This window comes from Macaca nemestrina, chromosome 6 (genome assembly GCF_043159975.1).
Source record: "Macaca nemestrina isolate mMacNem1 chromosome 6, mMacNem.hap1, whole genome shotgun sequence".
NCBI lineage: Eukaryota > Metazoa > Chordata > Mammalia > Primates > Cercopithecidae > Macaca > Macaca nemestrina.
In genome coordinates, this window is record NC_092130.1 from 103003875 (window position 1) to 103024601 (window position 20727).

The 20727-nt window shown below is 38.2% G+C and overlaps 1 protein-coding gene across 4 annotated transcripts in view; it reads right to left on the minus strand.

Annotated features, from left to right (window-relative positions):
* Positions 1-1223: 1223 nt before the first annotated feature.
* The window catches only part of LOC105475154 (Rho guanine nucleotide exchange factor 28), a 311081-nt gene continuing 291577 nt past the window's right edge, over positions 1224-20727 (minus strand). For all 4 annotated transcript variants that reach the window (XM_011730182.3, XM_071098819.1, XM_071098818.1 and 1 more), the window contains one exon: positions 1224-1573. In XM_011730182.3, the coding sequence (XP_011728484.2) occupies positions 1404-1573 (170 nt within the window). In that variant the 3' untranslated portion in view covers positions 1224-1403. The remainder of the gene's footprint in view (positions 1574-20727) is intronic.

Genomic DNA, 20727 nt, shown 5'->3' on the forward strand with positions numbered 1-20727 from the left:
GTAATTGAGGAATTCAGCTTGGAGGTGAAGTGATTGAATAGAATTTTAATAAGTTATATCCATTCTGTGAAAAGATCACTGAATTTTTAATGTAATTGTGACAAAAATAGCCAGAAGCAGCAAAAGCCAGAAAAAGACAGCCCCCGAAAGGGGCTTTTTAAAAAATTAGGATTGGACTTGCCTAAGTAAAAATATAATGTAGATATCCAACTTAACAACTTTAAGTAGGGAGAAAAAACTATTGGAATCTGGGTGATTTTTTTTTTTCTGTTCCTATCACATCTCACTCCTAGTAAGTGTTGCATTTTTGGATGAATCTAATAGTCTTCCTTTATTTTCACTTTTCATGAGGTGAGATTATATGTGTGTGTGAAATGAGTGTTTTACTATGGTCCTACACACAATGTTAAAATTACAAAGTAAAATAATGAGGTAAAAGATATTTATTGACACCAAAATACATACAAGTACTTCCGAACAAGATAAAAATATCTCCTGGTTTCTCACACAGACCCATACTACTCAGAAGGCAGGATATGCCAGTTTTCCTTTGTGGAAACGTGTTTCCAGGCAGCAAGCTTCATGAGGAGTGGGCAGTTTTGTCCTTAAAAAAACTGCAGAGAAGGGTTCTTTCCAGGGAGTGGTAGTTGGTGCTCTAGGTGCTGGGAGGGACAGGCCAGCTGATAGAACTGAGGGCTCTAACAAAGTTCACTATTTACATCAAAATGACTTACTGGGAGCTCTAGGCCTCTGGGCCTCGTTAAAAGATGATGCTGAACTGTGTCTTGAAACCCCACCAGCATTAGGCTTGGGTACTAAGCAAGTCCGGACTGTATCCCTAGCTCAGTGACTGACCAATCACAACAGGTGCCCAGTTGAATAGTGACTGTAACAGATCACCACTTTTAATGCTCCCAGAAGAAATAAGCACATAAAAACTAGCTGAGAAAAGCCCTTTCCCACATCCTCCTCTGCCTATGTGGGCACTGAGGCAACTGCCCTGGCTGTGAAAGTTCACCCCTTGTGAATACCACTCTTTAAATCCAAATTGCTTCATTGAGATCTTAAAAGGAATCTCGAAATCCAGTGATTGGATAGAAAATGTGACATGGAATTTTACTCTAGAGTCAAAACAACTTTTAAAATATTTCTGCTTGTTCAAGTTAGCTTCTCCTCCAGAAATCTGAAATTAGATGTGATAAGTTAAAGATTATACAAACAGGGCTGCTTTCAATAATTTAATTAGACTTATGCCAAAAAATGAGCTTGCAGGAAATATTAAATATTATTCTTAAAGCAATTTGGACACAGACAATCACACATACATAAGGAATGGAAAAAAAAAAAAAAGTTTCTCCCAAAAGTGCCAGTGTTTTGTTTTGTTTGGAAAAATGACAACACAATTAGAGGTAAACAATATTTTCTTTGGCGCCATCTCCAGTTTCCCCATCTTGTCTGGTCATTGTCCTTGCCGGTAGATTTAGCTTTCCTTCTGTTATAAACGCCTGCAGTTGAGAGCGGTGTGAATTTGAGTCATGAGGGGTTGGGGACTCAGTGTGGGAGGTTTCCAAATCTGCAAGAAACAGACAGCACAGGTTACAGGAGTCTGCCTGAGATGTACAAGACAGATGTCTTGGCGTTCGAGCTAAGATTAGGAAATGCAATGCCCATATAGTCAGCCACGGAATGGCCAGGCCCAAGGAGAAAGGAACATAATAGTGTCAAAATCATTCATCAGTATCATTAAGATGTGTTCGATTGTGTGCACAAATGTCTCCTGTGACTAAATATGGGTCACCGTTCATAGGCCCGTAAACTACTGCTATGGCTGAAAAAGGGATGCCCGTTTATTTTTAAAATGGGTGAAGGTCATGGAAATACAGTATATACTCCAGCTATGTGTAAATCAACTGTATTTGCATCTGCAGAGCACCTTCCCTCAGCATATCTGTAAGTCAAGAATTGACTTCAAGGCTCCAATAACATATTTGGCGCTTTACTGATGTGGGCAAGGGGTGGGGGCAAAAAGTGAAAGAATGAAGGAGACCCTCCAGCCTCACCATTATGCTGTTAATAACAAATCTGTTAATACTACACAAAGTACTCAGCAAGAGCAGCCAGGTTCCTAGGGAAAATCGAGCCAGTTTCAGCTCTGACTGGGTTTGATGTTTTCTGGTTACCTAGCAACAGCAGGACACTGTGTATTCTCCCTTTTTCTGATAAAATCCTCTAATATTATCGTTTCAAGGAAAGACAAAAGGGAGGCTTGATTTTTGAAGAAAGACACTTGCTGCAAACCATTTTCCCTGCACTTGTTCCACTGACCACTCACCCTCAGGCTCAGCCATATGGCAAAATTACAAATAACCACCTTGTGTTGGAACAAAAACCTAAGTAGGAATGGAAGTCCAGGTGGGAAAGGAGGGCAAATAGCTCTCAGGCCCACCTGCTTTTTATTTTTTTTTTTTTTTCAGTCATTAAGAGGCCACATACACCTACTACAAACTTATACAAATTAAAATTTTTAAAAAATTAAAGAACATAAAGAAAAAAAAGAGGCCATTGTAACCCTCGCCACATTTTCTCAAAGCCTCTGTTATTTAGATGGATACACACACGTGCAGACATTCTAATGACACAAATGCTTGTGGCCTTTGCCCTCCTGACAAGGATCTTTGGTTGCTAGAGAAGGTAGTAAGCAAGGCTTGGCAGGAATGAAAGGAAAACTGTCCCCAGAGGGCTCCGTCTTTGGGGACATGGTGGCCTTGCCACACCTCATTTCATCCCATCTTCCAATAGGAGGTGGGTCAATAGGGGAGGAGCAGCCAGGACCACAGGAGCAGATAAAGATCCCTGGAGGAGCTGCACCAAAGCTGGACTGTGCCTCTGAAGCAAAGGAGGACCCTCGAGGCAGGTGAGAGGAGGAAGAGAGGTAGGGAGGCACGGGGGTGAGGCTGCAACCACAGCTCTGCTCAAAGGCTTAGCCCATCCCTGACCCTTTAGATGCCAATAGGCACAAAGCTTGATTCTACTGCTCCTGATTCTAAATGCTGTACATCCAATTCCAGGAACTGACTAACAACTGAAAGTATACCCGCAGAAAGCGCCTCTAACTGCCACCATTTACAGAGAGATTTCTCTGGGCACTTTTACATTCGTCCTCTCTCTCTAAGTCTCAAAATGCTAAAACCCACAATTTACAGGCTGGGAAACCAAGGCTCAGGCTAGTGAAATTCTGCCCCTCATCGTGCAGCTAGGAAGTGATCTGGATCTGAGCTCAGAGGACAGCGGCCATGTAATGAGGCCTTGCTCTGATGATCAAGACTCTCATGCTTCTCATTTCTTTTTGTGTGGAAAATGGCTTGGCCATCTTTTCTAAATTAAGAGACCCTCGATGTTTAACACTTGCCCTCCCTTCAATACTACATTTTGAAGAGTCACTTGCCAAAAAAAAGAAGAAAGCAAAGGCAAAAAAAAAAAAAAAAAAAAAGACATATTAATGTTAAGCTTCTCAAAACTGACACAGCAATTGTTATAGAACTAGGAACCTCCCTTAATTGGGCAAACAAAAATATTCCCAGGCAATGATTTCCTTGTCAGGGCAACATTACAAATCAACCTGGAATGCTCTGAATCCTATTTTACCACATTGGGAGACAAAGCATGCCTGTGGTCACGACACGCAGTCACACTTCCAATTCCTTTTCCCAGCCTTCAACTGAAGCTATTTCACCTCTAAATACAAATATGCACAGCTAAATTGCTGATGTTTAATTTTATACAACTTCAAAAAAATGCCCCCAAATTTCCATCCAGCAGACACTGGCAGACTGAACAGGTCACCAGAGCCACAACAGTGCTGCCTCCTTGGCAACAGAAGGGCCAGCCAGGGCATAAAATATGTACTACATTGAGGATGAAAAATCATCCAGTGAATGAGGCAGCTGGGAGGTGATTGCTGACACATCTGACAATGCCAGACATACTGGAAGCCCTTAATCTAGGTAGGTTTTCTTCATCTGGGGTGTGAAACATGGAGGAAAAAATTCAAAATACTGATATTTTGAGGTACATGGAAAGTCTCCTTAATGGCTTCAAGAGAAGACTTATTCAAAAACAGCCAAATTGAATGTATATTTAAAAAGAATTATTTCTAAGTTACACTGTATGCTCTAGTTCGGGAAGATAGAGAACCAAGAATGAATGGGGATGGGGGGTAGGGAGTAGAGTGTCTGTGTGTGTGTGTGTGGTGTAGTGTGGAAGTTTAATCAGAACTTTTTCAAATAAGAATAAAAATACAGGAGAAACACATTCCTAGGTGAGAGCTCATCGTGCCCTAAGTGAACGGCCCATGTTGTAATTCCAGATGTATTACTGGAGGTGGCTGTGGTTGTATGTCACCTGGACGGTAACTCAATTTCCTTCTCCATGTTCCTTCTTGGTTTCTACCTGAACTATGTAGGCAAGGTCAGACAGTCTGTCTTTGAAATTAGAAACCGTTTGGTGATTTCTGATTTTGTTACTCCATTTCAACTCTGAAAGAACCAGCACAGCAATTGTATATTTCTCAAGGCCAGCCACCTTTTTCCACACTTTTTACCCTAGAGAATATGATCATCATATAGAACCCTAAACTGAAAAAACATTTGTTAATATTAAACCTCACTGACTCAGAAAGCAGAATTCTTGCTATGTAAAACTAATCATCCAATTTCATTTGTGATTGAATTGCCTGTAAACCGATGGACATAAAAATGTAATAACTTATTTATAATAAGCAAGGAAACAGTAATACAATCACAATTTGGTCAACTAAAAACCAACACTATTATAATGAAACAAAACCCAAACAACTACAAAAAAAACCTTTCAGCCAAGTATCTCAACACAATTTTGCCTCTTGACATAAAAGAAATAATTTGATCCCTATCATTATCTCTGGAAACTAAACAGACTGAGTATTATTAACCTTTAGAGCAAATAAGCTAAAACACACAAAAGCCCCAAAGTCTGACTAAACCAAGTAGAAAAGTGGGATCTTGGTTGAGGGTTTTTTCTGCTACATTACTGAGCTTTTGTTCACAAACTAAAATTTCAGCCTCTGCAGGAAACTTCGATACTCACATTATGAGGACCACTGTAGGGGGTCTAAGTTAGTCTCCTAACATGGTTTCAAAAAATTACAGGTACCTACATTTTGGCTGGCACCATTCCTTTTCCTTCTGGGTATGTGGGGCATGAAATACTTAGACTGTCAGGAGACACACTTGCAGATAGCACTGATATCCAGAGAAAGTTTCCTAAATCTTCCAGTATTTAACCCTTAGGTGCAACCTGCTGGTTGGCACTTGCGTTTATTATTTTCACACTTTTCTCTGTTTACCCAATATTGACATTTCTAACAGTGAGGAGAAATCAGCCTTCCCTCCATTGGCTCACCATTATCATCATTCTTTTGAGCCAACTGACTAGTTGGCTATTTTCAAGACCAGACTATCATCACAGTGCATAAAATGCAACTATGTGTCATATTTAAAATGAACAAAGTGGCTGGGCAATGGTAGTTCACACCTGTAATCTCAGCACTTTGCCGGGCCAAGGCAGGAGGATCACTTAATAAAAATAAAAATAAAAATAATAAAATGAACAAAGTGCCTCCTAAACTGGGAAGTGAATAAAATCTTTTAAATCACAAGGTAAAATGTAATCTTAGGCAAGTCATTGCCCCTCTCTGGGCTTCAGTTCGTGAAGGATTGAAGTGAAATCATCATTAAGGCCTCTTACACTTCTTATGTTACGTGTGAAATTTTACATTTGTATTTGGGCTCAGTGATTCACCAAATAATATTCTGGAGGTACAAAAAAAAAGCATGCATTTTTCAATTGCTTTATACTTGAGAAACACAACCAAATTTATTACCTGATGCAGGAATGAAGCATTGAAATGCAGTGTGAAGCATTTCAAAATCATGTTTTTAAGGCAATTGCCACACTTGTCCCATTACTATATTTTCAGTCTTCCTAAGAACATACATTTGAAGTGAGCCCACACACCATCCTCAAAAGATAGTATTTGCAAAGTTAACTAACGAGTAGAAGATACTGTCCATAATCAAACTCCACACTTGACCTTCCCTCTGATGAATAGCAAACTTGAGTAATTTGTCATAAAGAACAGGACGGTGACAAGTAAAAAAGGGTTGTCTTACAGTTGAAAAATACTTAATGTAGCCTTTGCCTTTTTCTGAATTTCTTCCTGCTGAATAGAAAAGCATCATGATCGTGATCATTGTTAAATCAAAGTTTTATTTAAATCTAAATGCAGCAGTATCATTTTCATCATAAACATCCACTGTCAAGGTCTGAATTTAGCTCACCAGTGCACCCCATGGCCAGGCACCCAGAAGCCCAGGGCTGCACAAAGCGTGTTTAGTCTGCTGTTGAGAGCACTGATGACGCGCTGTTCAGTTCTCTCCCTGTCTTATCCCATTCCATCCTCCCCAACAAAGGTCACAAAACAGAACTTCGTGTCTTCTGAGCCTTGGCTCTATTCTTGCTTATTTTAATCATATGTCTGACTTGTACTTCTTATTACTATATCCCTTGTGCATGTTCCTAAATCCAAAATTCACACTTTCCTAGAACAACTCTACTTCAAAAAAAAGCGGGGGGGGAAGGGCTTATCATTAATGTTCCAACTCTGTAAAATAAGTTATATTCCCTATTTAGTGGTTGATTCATATTTACCCTCTGAAACATTTAAAAAATCATTTCCTGATGGCATTACTGGCAATCCCTAAGTTTTCTCAGGAGCATTAATGCACAACATTGTTTCTTCTGATGGAAAACATTTATCATACAGAGCTCGAGGTATCTTCAGAACAAATAAAAATTGGTCTCTGTCCCTAATTTTGTGCAACTCAATTTTCTGTAGTGAGCCATAAATAGGATGTGAGCCCCTGGCATGAAAACCAGTCTGGAGTTTATATCTGAAGCAAACACTCTAAATTAGTGTTATAATTCCCTTTTCTATTCTTCATATCAATACCGCACCTGATATAAAACAACTGAAGTGTGCTTTGGGGTGGGCATGTGTTTGTGTCTGCATGGGGCATGTATAATACATGTATAAATTTGTAAAGTAAGAACAAATTGTGTTACAATTTTTTAAGTTGTGATTGTGAGAGTTGAACTTTAATCAGTACTTAACATATTTGGAATAGTCAATATGGGCTATATAAGCAATGCTGAGAAGAAACAGAAATGAAAGCAATCCATACAATGAAGATGGCATTATATTAACAGGAGATATGATATGGTACATCAGTCCTCTCTGCTGTCTGAACTTTGATTCGTTCTCATGCTCTTCCTTCCCTCAAGAAGAAGGCTACTGTTAGGGAGTCATGGCCTTCATGTCACAAGCCCCATGGGAGTATGGGGCAAACAATTCTACTTTTTCCTCTTCCTTGAGATGCATTTCAAAGTATGTTTCTCTAAACAGGATGCCAATAGATATTGATGATAAAAGAATGCAGTGGTCAAATAAATTGATGAAATTCTGGGTAAATCAAGTTTGTTAATCAACGGATCCCCCCGAACTTCAATAGGCTCATGTGTATTATGAATTTCTCAGAGCAGAAACCAGTATGTAGTATCCCCCAAACTCAGGGAGCCTTTTCTCACAGTTACCCTACAGCATTGTGTTCCCTGTAACATAGTTGGAGAATAGTGCATTCAAGAATTATAAGTCTATTAAAGATTAAGAGACAAAAATGGTCAAGATGCCAGAACAAATCAGGAGTGAGAAGGTGGAAATAGGTGAACTTTTCCAAATTCAGAAGCTTCTAAATTCTGTATGTAACATCTATATTAGACCCAGGCAATAATTATCAATGGCTATTAAAATCATTAGGAAAAAAGCTGATGTGAAACTTCATAACAGATCAAGCTGACAACATCTGAACCCAAGGATCAATTTTAATAACACAGAAAGAGAAACAGACATTGTGTGCCACGTGATGAGATGCAATTTACAACACCATCTATGTATTTTTTTTCATGTCAAAAAATAAAGCCTGCATCTAATCAAATTTATATTCCCAGCTACTAATTTACAGGAAATATAGGAGCAGAAGAAGATTTCAAATGACACGATGGGAATGCAATCAGGAAAATCCAGAATGTGGGGAATATTTCAGGAAAAAAATTGAACTGGTCTTTTCCACAAATAACACAGTCCTTATGACTCAAGAGGCATTTAATAAAATAAAAAACAAACAAACCCAACCCAGTCTTCTTAACAATTGTAAAATTTTTAAAGGAGGCAACAGAACTTTAGATTAAAAGAGACTTAAGAGACATACCAACCAAATGCAATATATGAAATTATTTGGATTCCAACTCAGAGGGGAAAAAAAATTTATGAGACAATCCAGAGAAGTCCAAATACTGACAGCATGATTTTAAGTAACAACTGTCAATTTTTTTTTAGATGTGATGATCATATTGTGGTTATGTTACAGAAAAAAAAAAAAGTGCTTATCTTTTAGAGAAAAGTATTTCTGGATGAAATGATAGGATGTCCTGGATTTGCTTTAAGAGAGCCCAATGCAAGAGAAGAGGGAAAAAGCACTGAATTAAGGTTGGCTGTGGGCAGATGGGGTTCACTAAACAATTCTCTCTACTTTTGAATAGGTTTGAAAATTTCTATAACATTTTAAAAGTCTATAGGCTTCCATATATTTGGACTACAATATTATAAAGGGTTCTGTTATTCCAACAGTCTAGCTTCTATATATCTGATATAAATGGAACACTGTGGTAATAAATTAGAAGCCTCCTCTGGATGCCAACTATGTTTAGATCAATTTTAATGCAACTGTATGACAAGTCATTGGCTAGGGCATGTATGGGTTTATATTTATTTAGAAAGATACACAAATTGTGTGAACCTACGCTATAAAATGGATAAGCTCATTTGAGCTTATAGCTACCCATTAAAAAGAAGACAGATTCAGGTATGGTCTTTGCTCTTGCCTAGAAAATCTAATAACATCTCCTATGTAAAACAGAATTCAGGAAATATTTCATTTTATAGCCTCGGTGTATCTGTCCTTAGAAATGAGTTAAGGTTTTCTTGGAATTTGGATTTCTATTCTCCAGTCTTTAAAATTTGTGTTCATTTGAAGCTTAAAAAGTAATATTTAAGAAATAGGAAATAAAAAGTAGTATAACTAGTCCAAAACTACCAAAGTAAACTTCAGGTTATAATAGTGGTAGGTTTCAACGTATATTGTCAGATGAATAAATGAATTAGTGAATACTTAATTTGAAAATTCTAATATAATTAGAGTCATGGGAAATCACTAATTTGGAATTCTTATGTTTAGAGAGGATATTAAAATTTAATTTAGCCTAATCCTTGTCGTCTTAGCAAAAACAAACTGAAAATGTAGTCAAGATAGGATTACATTGCAGGGCTTCTCCTGTTCAGCCACTAGCATTATTTGACCTTGGGTAATAACTTTATCTGGAACTTCCATTTCCTTATTTGTAAAGCACTTGAACTAGATAGAAGTCAGCCCTCAACTTTTTCCCACAATGACACTCAGAATGACATTCACTCCCATAGATTTACCCAAATTATAGGCTGTGTCACAGATGAAACAGACTGTAAATTATTAGCAATTCCTAGGCTAACGCAGTCACTTCAAGCATTTCACTCCACGAAAAAGTATGTCAGAATTAAGTGAGGGAGAGAACTGTTATTACGAGGAAAACTAGAATTTTCTCTAATTTATAATGATACATATCAAACTTTAGTAGTTTACAAACTTTAGTAGTCTCTCTATTATTTCTGACATAATACTTGGGCCACTTCTCAATACTGACAAAAATAGATGAAGGTACACATATGCTTGAACTGAAAGATTTCAAGTTTCTTAGAACACTAACCTTTTACATTTTAACACCAAAAACTTCAACATTTACGTTTGTTTTTAAGGTATTTCAAGGTGATCTATAAATGTAAACAGCCAGGCTGTGGAAAACCTTTAAAATTACGAAAACAACATAACGTATGGAGTACTTACTAAATGCCAGGCATTGTTCTACATATTTTGTATACATCTCTTATTTGATTCAATCCCACGCCAATCCAAAATGGTAGGTAAACTATGAAATCGGAAAACAGGAGTCTAAAATAGAGACAAATCTAACTTGGAGAAAACAACACAACTCGGGAACACAGAAAGCTGAAGAAAACTTCCAAAAACCATAGTTACTGTCTTCAAAGAACCCTTTAAGAGACATTTTGAGCCACAAAACCAGATTCTTTTGAGCCACAAAACAAGATTCCATAAAATAGGAGCTGTAACAGGAAAAATACCTTGAAAATTTTCAGTATGCTAGCTAATATTTTTTAAACAATCAATGGAATAGCAGGAGTTAAAGAACAACAAAAAATCCCCCAGAAAATAGAACAAAAGTGCGAAGAAATGGAAATAGAAGGAAAATGAAACAGAAAAATCAGAGGATATAAAAGGTCCAATTTCCAAGCAGCAACAGTTACAGTAAGAAAAAACTGAAGAGAAGCAAGTATTTTTTTTTTAAATAGAATATCTCCCAGAACTGAGGGAAAAACATCTCTAAAGTGAAAGAGCCTAATAAATAACCAGTAAAAATGACTTTAACAAAAGATCTCACTGAAGCATGTGATAAAATGCAGATGAGGGGACAAAAAAGACAATTCTAAAATGATGCAGAAACTAAGAACAGGTTACCAAAAGAGAACCCGGAAGCGGAAAGGCATCAGACTTCTCAACAGCAACCCTGGAAAGTGGAATCAAACCCTTCAACAGGCTGGAGGAAAAGTTTTGTATTCTAGAATTCTAAGCCCAGACAAATTATTTAAAAGACAAGTGTCAGAGTCGCAAAAATAAAATGAGAAGGACACTTCAGCTAATCTGGAAAAAAATTTCCTTTTATCAGACTTTTTCTTAGGGAGGTCCTGGAGATACGTCCAACCAAATAAAGGAAAAGACTATAAAGGGGAAGCATGAGACTGAGGGCACAGAGGTTTCAACACAGGAGAGAGAAGGAATGGCCCTGGGTGAGCATGCAGAGCAGGCCTGGAGAGCAACAAGTCCGTATTGGAACAGAAGTACAGAGGACCCTAAAGGCAAAATTTCCAGGAAAGAAAATGAAGCAGACAGACGTTGACTATATTGAGTGTGTGTAAAATAATATTGATAAGCTATTGAGAGAGGCACAGGAACTTTGGAGGAAAACATAGCAAGGAGTAAGGAAAAAGGTATGCAAAGAAAACACAAGGCAGATGGTTAGTCTCAGCAGGATGGAACAGCACAGCCAATAACATTTTGTGTAGTTTCTGCACTTGCAATTGAGTCTTCTCCACCTAGAAAAAGCTTAGTTCTCACGAATGTCCTTTCCAATTTTAAAGTGTTCACATGTCATTGTAAACATGATTTCTCTGAAAACTACTCAAAGTACAAAATATATTAAAGGTATTCCAAAAGAGTTGTCTATATAATTAAGAGTGAACACATTTGAAATTCCAAAATCTGCTGTGAGTCAGAAAATACTTTTATGAACAGGAAACTCACAGAAGGAGGCATCTAAACAGCCAAAAAAATGAAATGATACTAAATCTCACTGGTAATCAGAGAAGTATGAAAGAATGGGTTACCATTTCATGCCCAGCATGTGGGCAAATTTTAGAAGCCTAACAATGCTACAAGCTGGGGAAGGTCTGGAAGAACTGGAGTTCTCATATCTTGCTGATGATAGTTATATTGTACAACAACTTTGGAGAAAAATCAATCATTCCTGGCAATAGTGAAGACATCCTTCCCACTTCTAGGTGTTATACTTGAAATAAATTCTCACTCATGTGACTAAGGAGATGTGCATAAAAAGGTGTTTACTGATCTTCACTTCTAATAGGAAAAAACTGGTAAGTTCCCCTAAATGCTCCTTAGTAATATACTAAAATTTTTTCATTAGAGTGAAATAATATATAGCAGTTTAAAATGAGCAATTTGTGTCGCATGTAGGAATATGCATTTTGAGTGAAAAAACCAAGTTGCAGAAAGTACATATATATTTAAATGGCTATATGTGTTAAAAACAAAATTATGATATTTTGTTTTTAGATATAAATATGTAGCATTATAAAAATGTAGCAATAACATAGAAACATACTGTGGAAATCATATCCACCAATTTTAAGATATTTGCTGAGTAGGAAAAACAAGGGAAAAGATATGGGTAAGGGCCTTTAGCAATATCTGTAACATTTTATTTCTTTAAAAAAGCAAAAAGGCAAAGATCTGAAATAAATATGGCAAAATGGAAACATTTGTTAATTGCCTAATACATATTTTCTATACTTTAAAAATTTTCACAATTAAAACTTTCATATTAAAAATTTTATTAAACTACAACACACAATGTGTGGCCTTTATTTGAATCCTGAGTCAAAAATACACTGGAAAAAGCATACACACACATGACATTGTGAAATAACTGGCAATCTAAACATATGACTATATGTTAATATTATGGAAATATTTTTTCCTAGGTGTGATAACGATTTTTAAAAGAGAGCCTTATCTTCTAGAGACAAATACTGAAATGCTTATGGATGAATAAATGCTTATAGATGCTGTTTAAGATCCGCTTCAAAATAATACAGTGTGTACTGGGCGTAGGAGTCTAGAAGAAACACAATGAGGCATAAGTTCCTGAATTTTTGAAGTTGACTGATCAGAACATGAGTGGTTATTATATTCTAATTTTGTATATGTTTAAAATTGTCCATAATACAATCAGGTAGACAAGAAATATGTCAAATTCAATTTGTAAATAATCAAAACAAATTCAGATATTCAATCTTGGAGTCCCTGTTAAGAAGTAGGAACTTTTCTCAGGAGGCTGAGGCAGGAGAATGGCGTGAACCCGGGAGGCGGAGCTTGCAGCGAGCCCAGATCGCACCGCTGCGCTCCAGCATGGGCGACAGAGTGAGACTCCATCTCTAAATAAATAAATAAATAAATAAATAAATAAATAAATAAATACAAGTCGGAACTTTTTCTGAGTGCACTGAATTAAATGACGTACAGGTCATCAGCCTCAAGAATAGGGTAGTATTTTCATGACACTGAATTCCTCTTAAGGCTCTAGAGACCAGAGACTTCTAAGACTTCTAAGCCAACTTTCTGGGGAACTGCCTGCCTCACAATCCTACCCACACTAAAAGAGTTATGCCTCTCATTTTGCTGAGAATAGAAAAATCAAATTCATTTCTCTGCCAGCTGAGTAAGGCAGGAAATCAACCTAGGAATTTTAATGCTGCAGTTACTTCTTACTGGTTCAGTAGAGGGAAAAACAGCTGTTAAAATTCTTAAGCATACAAGATGCAATGTTTTTCTTTGAGCCAGAGAAGAAGGCAAGCAATTAAACCTAACACACCCAAGCTAATTAGTTCTACCTGCTTCTTAATAATTATGCTATTACCAGACTTCTTAAAAACTGGCAACCCATTCTTTTTAATTTTTTTTTTTTTTTTTTTTTGAGAAAGAGTACGACTTTGTCACCCAGGCTGGAGTACAGTGGCGCGATCTCAGCTCACTGCAACCTCCACCTCCCAGGTTCAAGCCATTCTCCTGCCTCAGCCTCCCAAGTAGCTGGGATTAAAGACACCTGCCACCATGCCTGGCTAATTTTTGTACTTTTAGTAGAGACGGGGTTTCACCATGTTGGTCAGGCTCTCGAACTCCTGACCTCAAATGATCTGCTGGCCTCAGCCTCCCAAAGTGCTGAGGGTACTTCTAAGGTCTACAAATGAGTGTTTCTTCCTCTTTGTCAGCTACAAAATTGAGATGTCAAAGAACTTACAGACCTATTCTGGTTTCAGAAATTGATACAGTAATCAAGACAACATAAAACTTTTTCCTTTTAAAAATGAGAAACATTATTTTTTAAATTCTTATTTGTTTGAAATGACATTTGCTAAGAAACCAAGCCCTGAAACATCTTTCCCAACCACAGCCACAGCCTTGCATTTGCATCACTCATAAATGATTATAATCTTAAAAGTACAATATAACAAATAGACAGTGTTTTGTTTAGTGCAGATACTAATACCCTCAGGTGTTCTTTCCACATGTAAGTTTGCTATACGAATAAAGGTCCCTCTTACATATTTCTAGAAATTAAACATTTTTAGGAATTATACAATTATAAAATTAGGCAGTTTGTAAAACAGAAGCAAAATTAGGACCTTAAGTACCAAAACAGCAATCAAAAGAGAACATAAAGCCATGTGTGGTGGCTCGTGCCTGTAGTCCCAGCTCTATTCCTTTACTCCTTGGAGCCATCTTTCCCTATGGGAGATGACTTTAAATTGTTTTGTGCATGCAAATGATACATAGCAATAATCTAGCTTTTGATATCTGTGCTTCCTGACAACATCTGACCTGTGACTAACACTGGATCCTAAAGCATTTTTTAAAAGCCAGTTTTGTTTTGTCACACAAACTGGAGTGCAGTGGTGCAAACACAGCTTACTTCAGCCTCCCAGGTTCATGTGATCCTCCTGCCTCAGCCCCCCAAGTAGCTAGGACTACAGGTGCACTCTGCCATGCCTGGCTAATTGTTTGATTTTTTTTTTTTTTTTTTTGCGATGGGGCGGGGGTCTCACTATGTTGCCTAGGCTGGTCTTGAACTCCTGGGCTCAAGCAATCCTTCCACCTCAGCCTCCCAAAGTGTTGAGGTTATAGGCATGAGCCACTGCACCTGGCCAAGAAAGCGGCTTCCTTTCAATTGTCCACCAGGTGACATGAATTCCCAAGTTTGTACTAAAGCCTCCTCTTAAGAAGGAGCTGTGACATTACCATGTAATTAACTCCTCTTTAGTGGAATCAGCCATCAAGAGCAAGGATCATGAAGAGTAGCATCAGCTACTTAGTGGCCAGCAGACTCAGCTCCTACTAGACTTCTGAGGGCCACTGCATATGTGTCCCTGAAGAAGCCTGTTACCTCACAGAGCAGAAAGACACAAGTAGAAGAAAAGCAGAATATCCTGCTAAGTGGCTAATGAACATTGTCCGCAGGTGGACACCATCTCAAAGACTCTCCAAAGAGAGCAATCTTCCAGACGTGGTGGCCAAAGCAGGCTTCAGAGAGGAGAAAGCGTATGAACTGAGCCTTGAAAGCTGCCCAGGGTGTCAACAGGAAGAGATGGTTTGGCTGCATGTGGGAGGCCTTCCGGGTGGAGTCTGCAGCCATTGCAAAGGGGAGAACATGCAAGATGTCACAAAGAAGGGAGAGTTGTCAAGTTTGAGTGAAACACGGATTTGTGCAGGTGAGCCAAAGGGTAGGGGGGATGAAAAAGGAGGTTTGGGAAGGTCTTGAATGGGAGTGTTGGGAGATTTAACTGCAGGAGGTGAGCTCAGCTACTACTGGTGATCAGGACCCTTCTATGGCCTGTGTCAACTTGCACACCTGATTATACCTGCACATGCTGCCACCCTGAAACGAGAGAGGCAAGTCCAAGAGCAGAGTAAGAAGGAAGCTGTGTCTTTCTTGTTTTTTCCTGCCTATAATCAGCCCACATTTAGCCAATAAAATTTCCATCTACTTAATGGACAAAGCATACATTTTTTGTCAGTTAGTAGTGGGGCTGTCAGAATGAAAACTGATTTGAACTTCCTATCCATTCATTCTTCAATAAACACTGAGTGTCTAGCATGTGCCCTGCCCTCAACTGGACACCAGGAAAGTCAGGTTGAACAAAACCTGGTCTCAGCACCGTGGAGGTTTGTAGTCAGGACAATCACTATTTCACAGTGTAAAGCTGTTGCACAGTTTCTTGGAAGTTAAGCAGACACCCACCCTAGTAGCAATTCTCCTAAGTATTAATTCAAGAGAAATATAAACATAATTCACAAAAGCCTGTATAAGAATGTGTAGAACGGCTTTATTCAGACTGGCCAAAAATTAGAAATAAGCCAGATGTCTATCAACAAGGAAGGGATAAGTAAACTTTGGGATATTCATCAATGAAATGTAATACAAGGGAACCAATTATGGGCTCATGCAACAACATGGTTGCCTCTCAAAAATAATATGCTGAGTGAAAAAAGCAGACACCAAAAGGTAGAGTGTTCCATTCCATTCCATTCTAGAATCAGCGAAATTCACCCATGGTGATGGACTGCAGAGGAGTCGCTGCTTTGAAGGGAAGGCGTTGACTGAAAAGGGGCATATGGGAACTTTCTAGGGTGACAGAGTGCTCTGTCCCTTGATATTCTTCCCACAAAACTGACTGGACAGTAAACAGTATCTGAGCATTTCCCTCTCTATAAATTATGTCTCAATAAATAAACTGCATAAAGCAAACAACTGAGAAAATATTGTGGAAGCACCTGGCCCTGGAGCCAAGTCCTTAAAGATGAGTACGAGGTCTTCCGGTTGAGAATAAAAGGTAGAGGACAGAATATTCTCGATAGAGGAAACACATGTACAAAAGGTTGGGGATGTGGGGGGCGTAGCCTTCCACACAATGGACAGAACTTCCTATGGCTAGAACGCAGGATGAGAAAGAGAACAGCATGAGCTGAGGCTGAGATCGAGGTGCAAGCACATTGCCTACTGTGCCTCATAAAGGGTGAGGGACTTCCAGCACATGGAGGGTTTGAACAAGCCCTGGAATGCTGATGCAGAAACGCCCTAAGAGGTCTGGATACCAACCCTTATCCACAGGACCAAATACTGGCCCGGGGACTAAACAAAGCTCTATCTGAAATTTGTTGTGTTAGATTTGGGTTTCAAAACACAACCCATGTGGCAAATGATGCTAGGATATGTCATTTGAATTTCAACTGTTCCAAAGGGAGGAAAAATGTATTTGAAGGGTGTGCCACATGCAGTGAGTTTATTTCAATATCCCCTGACATCAGCGTTTTTTCCAAAGCATGTTTCAAGGAATAAGTAGTCCTGCAAGATGCTGGTCTCCAAAGGAGGATGCTGTGGTTAGAAGGGTTTGAGTACTCGGGAAGCTGAGGCAGGAGAATGGCATAAACCCTGGAGGCGGAGCTTGCAGTGAGCTGAAATCCGGCCACTGTACTCCAGTCTGGGCGACAGAGTGAGACTCCATCTCAAAAAAAGAAAGGGTTTGAGGAGGGCCACTTCTGCAGATTCACAGTGCACAGGAGCACAACAGAAGTTTGGAAAAAGTTGTGCAGTCCCAAAAATCAGCATTTCTCAATATTATTTGATTATGGGAGATTCTTGTATAATACCTAATACTAACAGCCAGTCAAATTGTGGAACAAGTTTTGAGATGTGCTGATTCATGTGATACACAAATGAGGCATAACAAGTCTCTCTGGTCACCACAGCAACCACTTTAGAAGCAGCCCAGTGGCTCGAATGCAGCAGATGCACTTCCTAATAATGTACTCCTTTCTCACCACAAGATATAATAGTAACAGTGATCATGGTAGTGTTCATTAAGTGCTCACAAAGGTCTAAGAGTTGTACACACACTGTTTTATGTAATCGTCATACCACCTCCAAAGTAGATACTATCAGAAATCCAACTGTAGAGATGAGGAAACTGAGACACCAAGTAAGTTAAACATCTGCTTAAAATTTCACAGATAATGACTGAGTTGGAATCTGAACCCAGGCATAATTCCCAAGCCTTCCATCTTAATCACTATGCCGGCCTGTCATCTCCATTTTTCAGTATAAATAAAGTACACTTGATATATTCATCTATTCTTGTCTTCACTCAAGTCCCTCACTTAATAGTGAAGTATCAGTAAATGCACATAAGGCTCACTACATTGGAAAAGTGTGTTTTTAGTCAACTTTTGCTGAAACTTGGCTGCAGGCAATGGGGGTTGGATTCATTATTTTTTCATCTTTGAATGGCAGTTCCTCACAGGAACATGTCTGGTCGGATTCAGTTCTTGGTCATTCTGGTCAAAAATGCTATTGCTAAGCATTTCACTCTATGTAAATTATGTATCAATAAATAATATAAATTGGATAAAGCATTTTAGAGTCTATTGCTAAACAACATCATTTTTGACCAGAAGAAACTAGGGTTTGTTTCAACCCTAGTGTTTTTTTTCTGGGTTAGTGTTAACTCAGTCATTTAATTATCCCTTCATGCAGCATATTTTCTGAAACTTTCCTGAACCATACATCCTCAAAGTTAGCCAATAGTCTCTCCAAAGAAACTGAAAATAGTCACCACCAGAAGTCCTGTAAGTTTGTTTGAAGAGATCAATGTTTTACCTTTAAGCCCACCTTGATTTATACAAAGAAGAATTTAATTGTGTGTCTATCCTATTGTAGAGGGGGTGAAGGGACTGGCTATCATAGTAGGCAAGGGATTGAACCTGACAAATATATTCATCTTATCTAAATCTGACAAATATATTAATCTTATCTTACATCTATATCTCTTACCTGACAAATACAAAGAGAAAATATTTTAATTTATTGTCAGCAGCATTTGAAAAATCCTCTGTAGTCTTGCCAAGACCAATGATAACTTCTACCAGTAGCATACTTTGATGTAATTTTTCCCAGTACTTTGTTTGCTTCCAGCCGACAGAGTTCAGATTTAGGCTTTTTTGCCCCATATTCATGAAGGTAACAGACTCATAGTCGGCTCATCAGAGAAAAGGAGCTCATAAAGACAAATTTAGTATTTGACTTTTTTTTACCATGCTTTATCTCAGACTGCTTGTTTAGCATAAACTAAAACATTTTAAAAACCAAATTATGTAGGTAGTCCAGTGGAGTACCTTAAAGAAGGCTAAGCACCCCCCTTGCAGTATTACCTTTCAAAGTGGATGTGGTTCTAGTCCACAGTCCCAGGGGAGATGTCAATGTACAACTGCACTTTCTCATACTGGAGCCCGAATGCAAAATATGGCCTCATTACCAGATGCTGACTAACAGACCATCACATTTTGGCCAAAATATTCATTGTGTTTTTTCCCTCCAATTTCCACGCCGATGAAAAGTACTTTGCATTTGCAAAACTTGGTATTTTTTAGGGCTTATGCTGAACAGAAGCATCAAGCATCTAAAAATACAGGATGTGCTCTACTTGTGTCTAACATGCCAATCTGGATACATTAACAAGTAATCAAAAATAGTACAACTTTTTGATAGGAATAAATCCATCATGAACTAGAAGTTTAAACTACTCTGGAAGTAAAACAGTCTTGAAAACCTTTAGTTTCTTTAAAGAGGGTTCAGTTTTAGTCAGATGGAATATATATTAAACTTCCAGGTTCTTGTTATAAGAACATTCCAAAAACAAAACCATATGAAAATGAACAAAGACAACACAATATATACACATCCGAGGGTTTAGGCTTACATAATTTTAAGAATGTTTAATAGCTCTATATTTACTATGCTAAAATTAGAAAAAAAAAATCCATCATAGTTAAACAGTTAACTGCAAGGGCACATCTGAAATGACAAGCCCACAAGCTTAAGATCCTGAACACGCAGATTCCAGAAGCTTTTGGCAAAGCCAAGTACGTGACGTCTTCTTGACTTCTGATGTCACACTATCCTATCTTCTGCCATCTGCCTCTAGCAAATGTCAGTGTATTCCCAGGATGGAAACATGCCTCCTTTCTGAATCATTTCTACAAAGACTCCCCAAACTACAGCCTCTCGCAGTTGAAAGTGACTGCCCTAAATTCAGAGGAAAACACAAAGTCATGGGCTTCTCTTGGTAATTCAGAATCAAGAATTCCCCATCTAAATGATCAGTGACTAAACTGAATGAGGTGAAAACTTATAAACTCCTATTTTGACAGCCCAGTAAAGGGCCAAACAGTATTTAAGAAATGGGAACTTCAAAACCCAGAATCCACAAGAAAGTCTTAAGGCTTCTGAGGACACTTTAGAAAACAACATAAAATCACCTTCTCATTTGGGGTTTTGCATGAAGAAGTCTTTAAGCATGCAATTCCTGTTTTTTGTTTCTGGTGGATTTATGAGACTCTTAGAGTGCAATGCCCTCATTGCAGTGTTACAACATTCTGTATGATGAATTGATTGCAAATCACTGCCAAGATCACTGGTAGGAAGCAGGTCATTAAATAAAATTAAAACTCTGCCAATGTTTTGCTTGTAAACGGTTCTTCCAAAGCCTTACAGCACCATTCCTTAAAAACAGTCTCAATTCATCAGAGAAGCAGAGTCTCCCAAATTTCTAGTGGATGATCCAAATATTCTATATTTAATACAAGCATTCACTATGTTATGTTTTAGAAAAAGCCATAGTGTAATAAAACTTGTACAAAAAGAGCATGGAAAAGAGTCACCATGAAAAACAATTAAATTTTGAACAGGCTTACTATGAAATTGTTCAGCAAAAGGTTCAGAAACCTATCCTGCATAACTACACCCTTTGGAAGCCTACATTTTTCCTTAAGTATATCTTCAAACATTTCAAATTAAACTGAATTAATATCTTATCCAGAAAGAGAATGGATACTGTGGCCCCTTATCCAAAGAAACTCTACAGTGATTTATTGTGGCAAATTAACATCTCCACAGATCAAAACTAAGGCCCAGGCTTATTCATCATCTGGTCAAAGGTCTGAGCAGAACAACTCTTCCCCCTTAGCTGTGTCTGAAAGTGACCCACTAAGAATACAG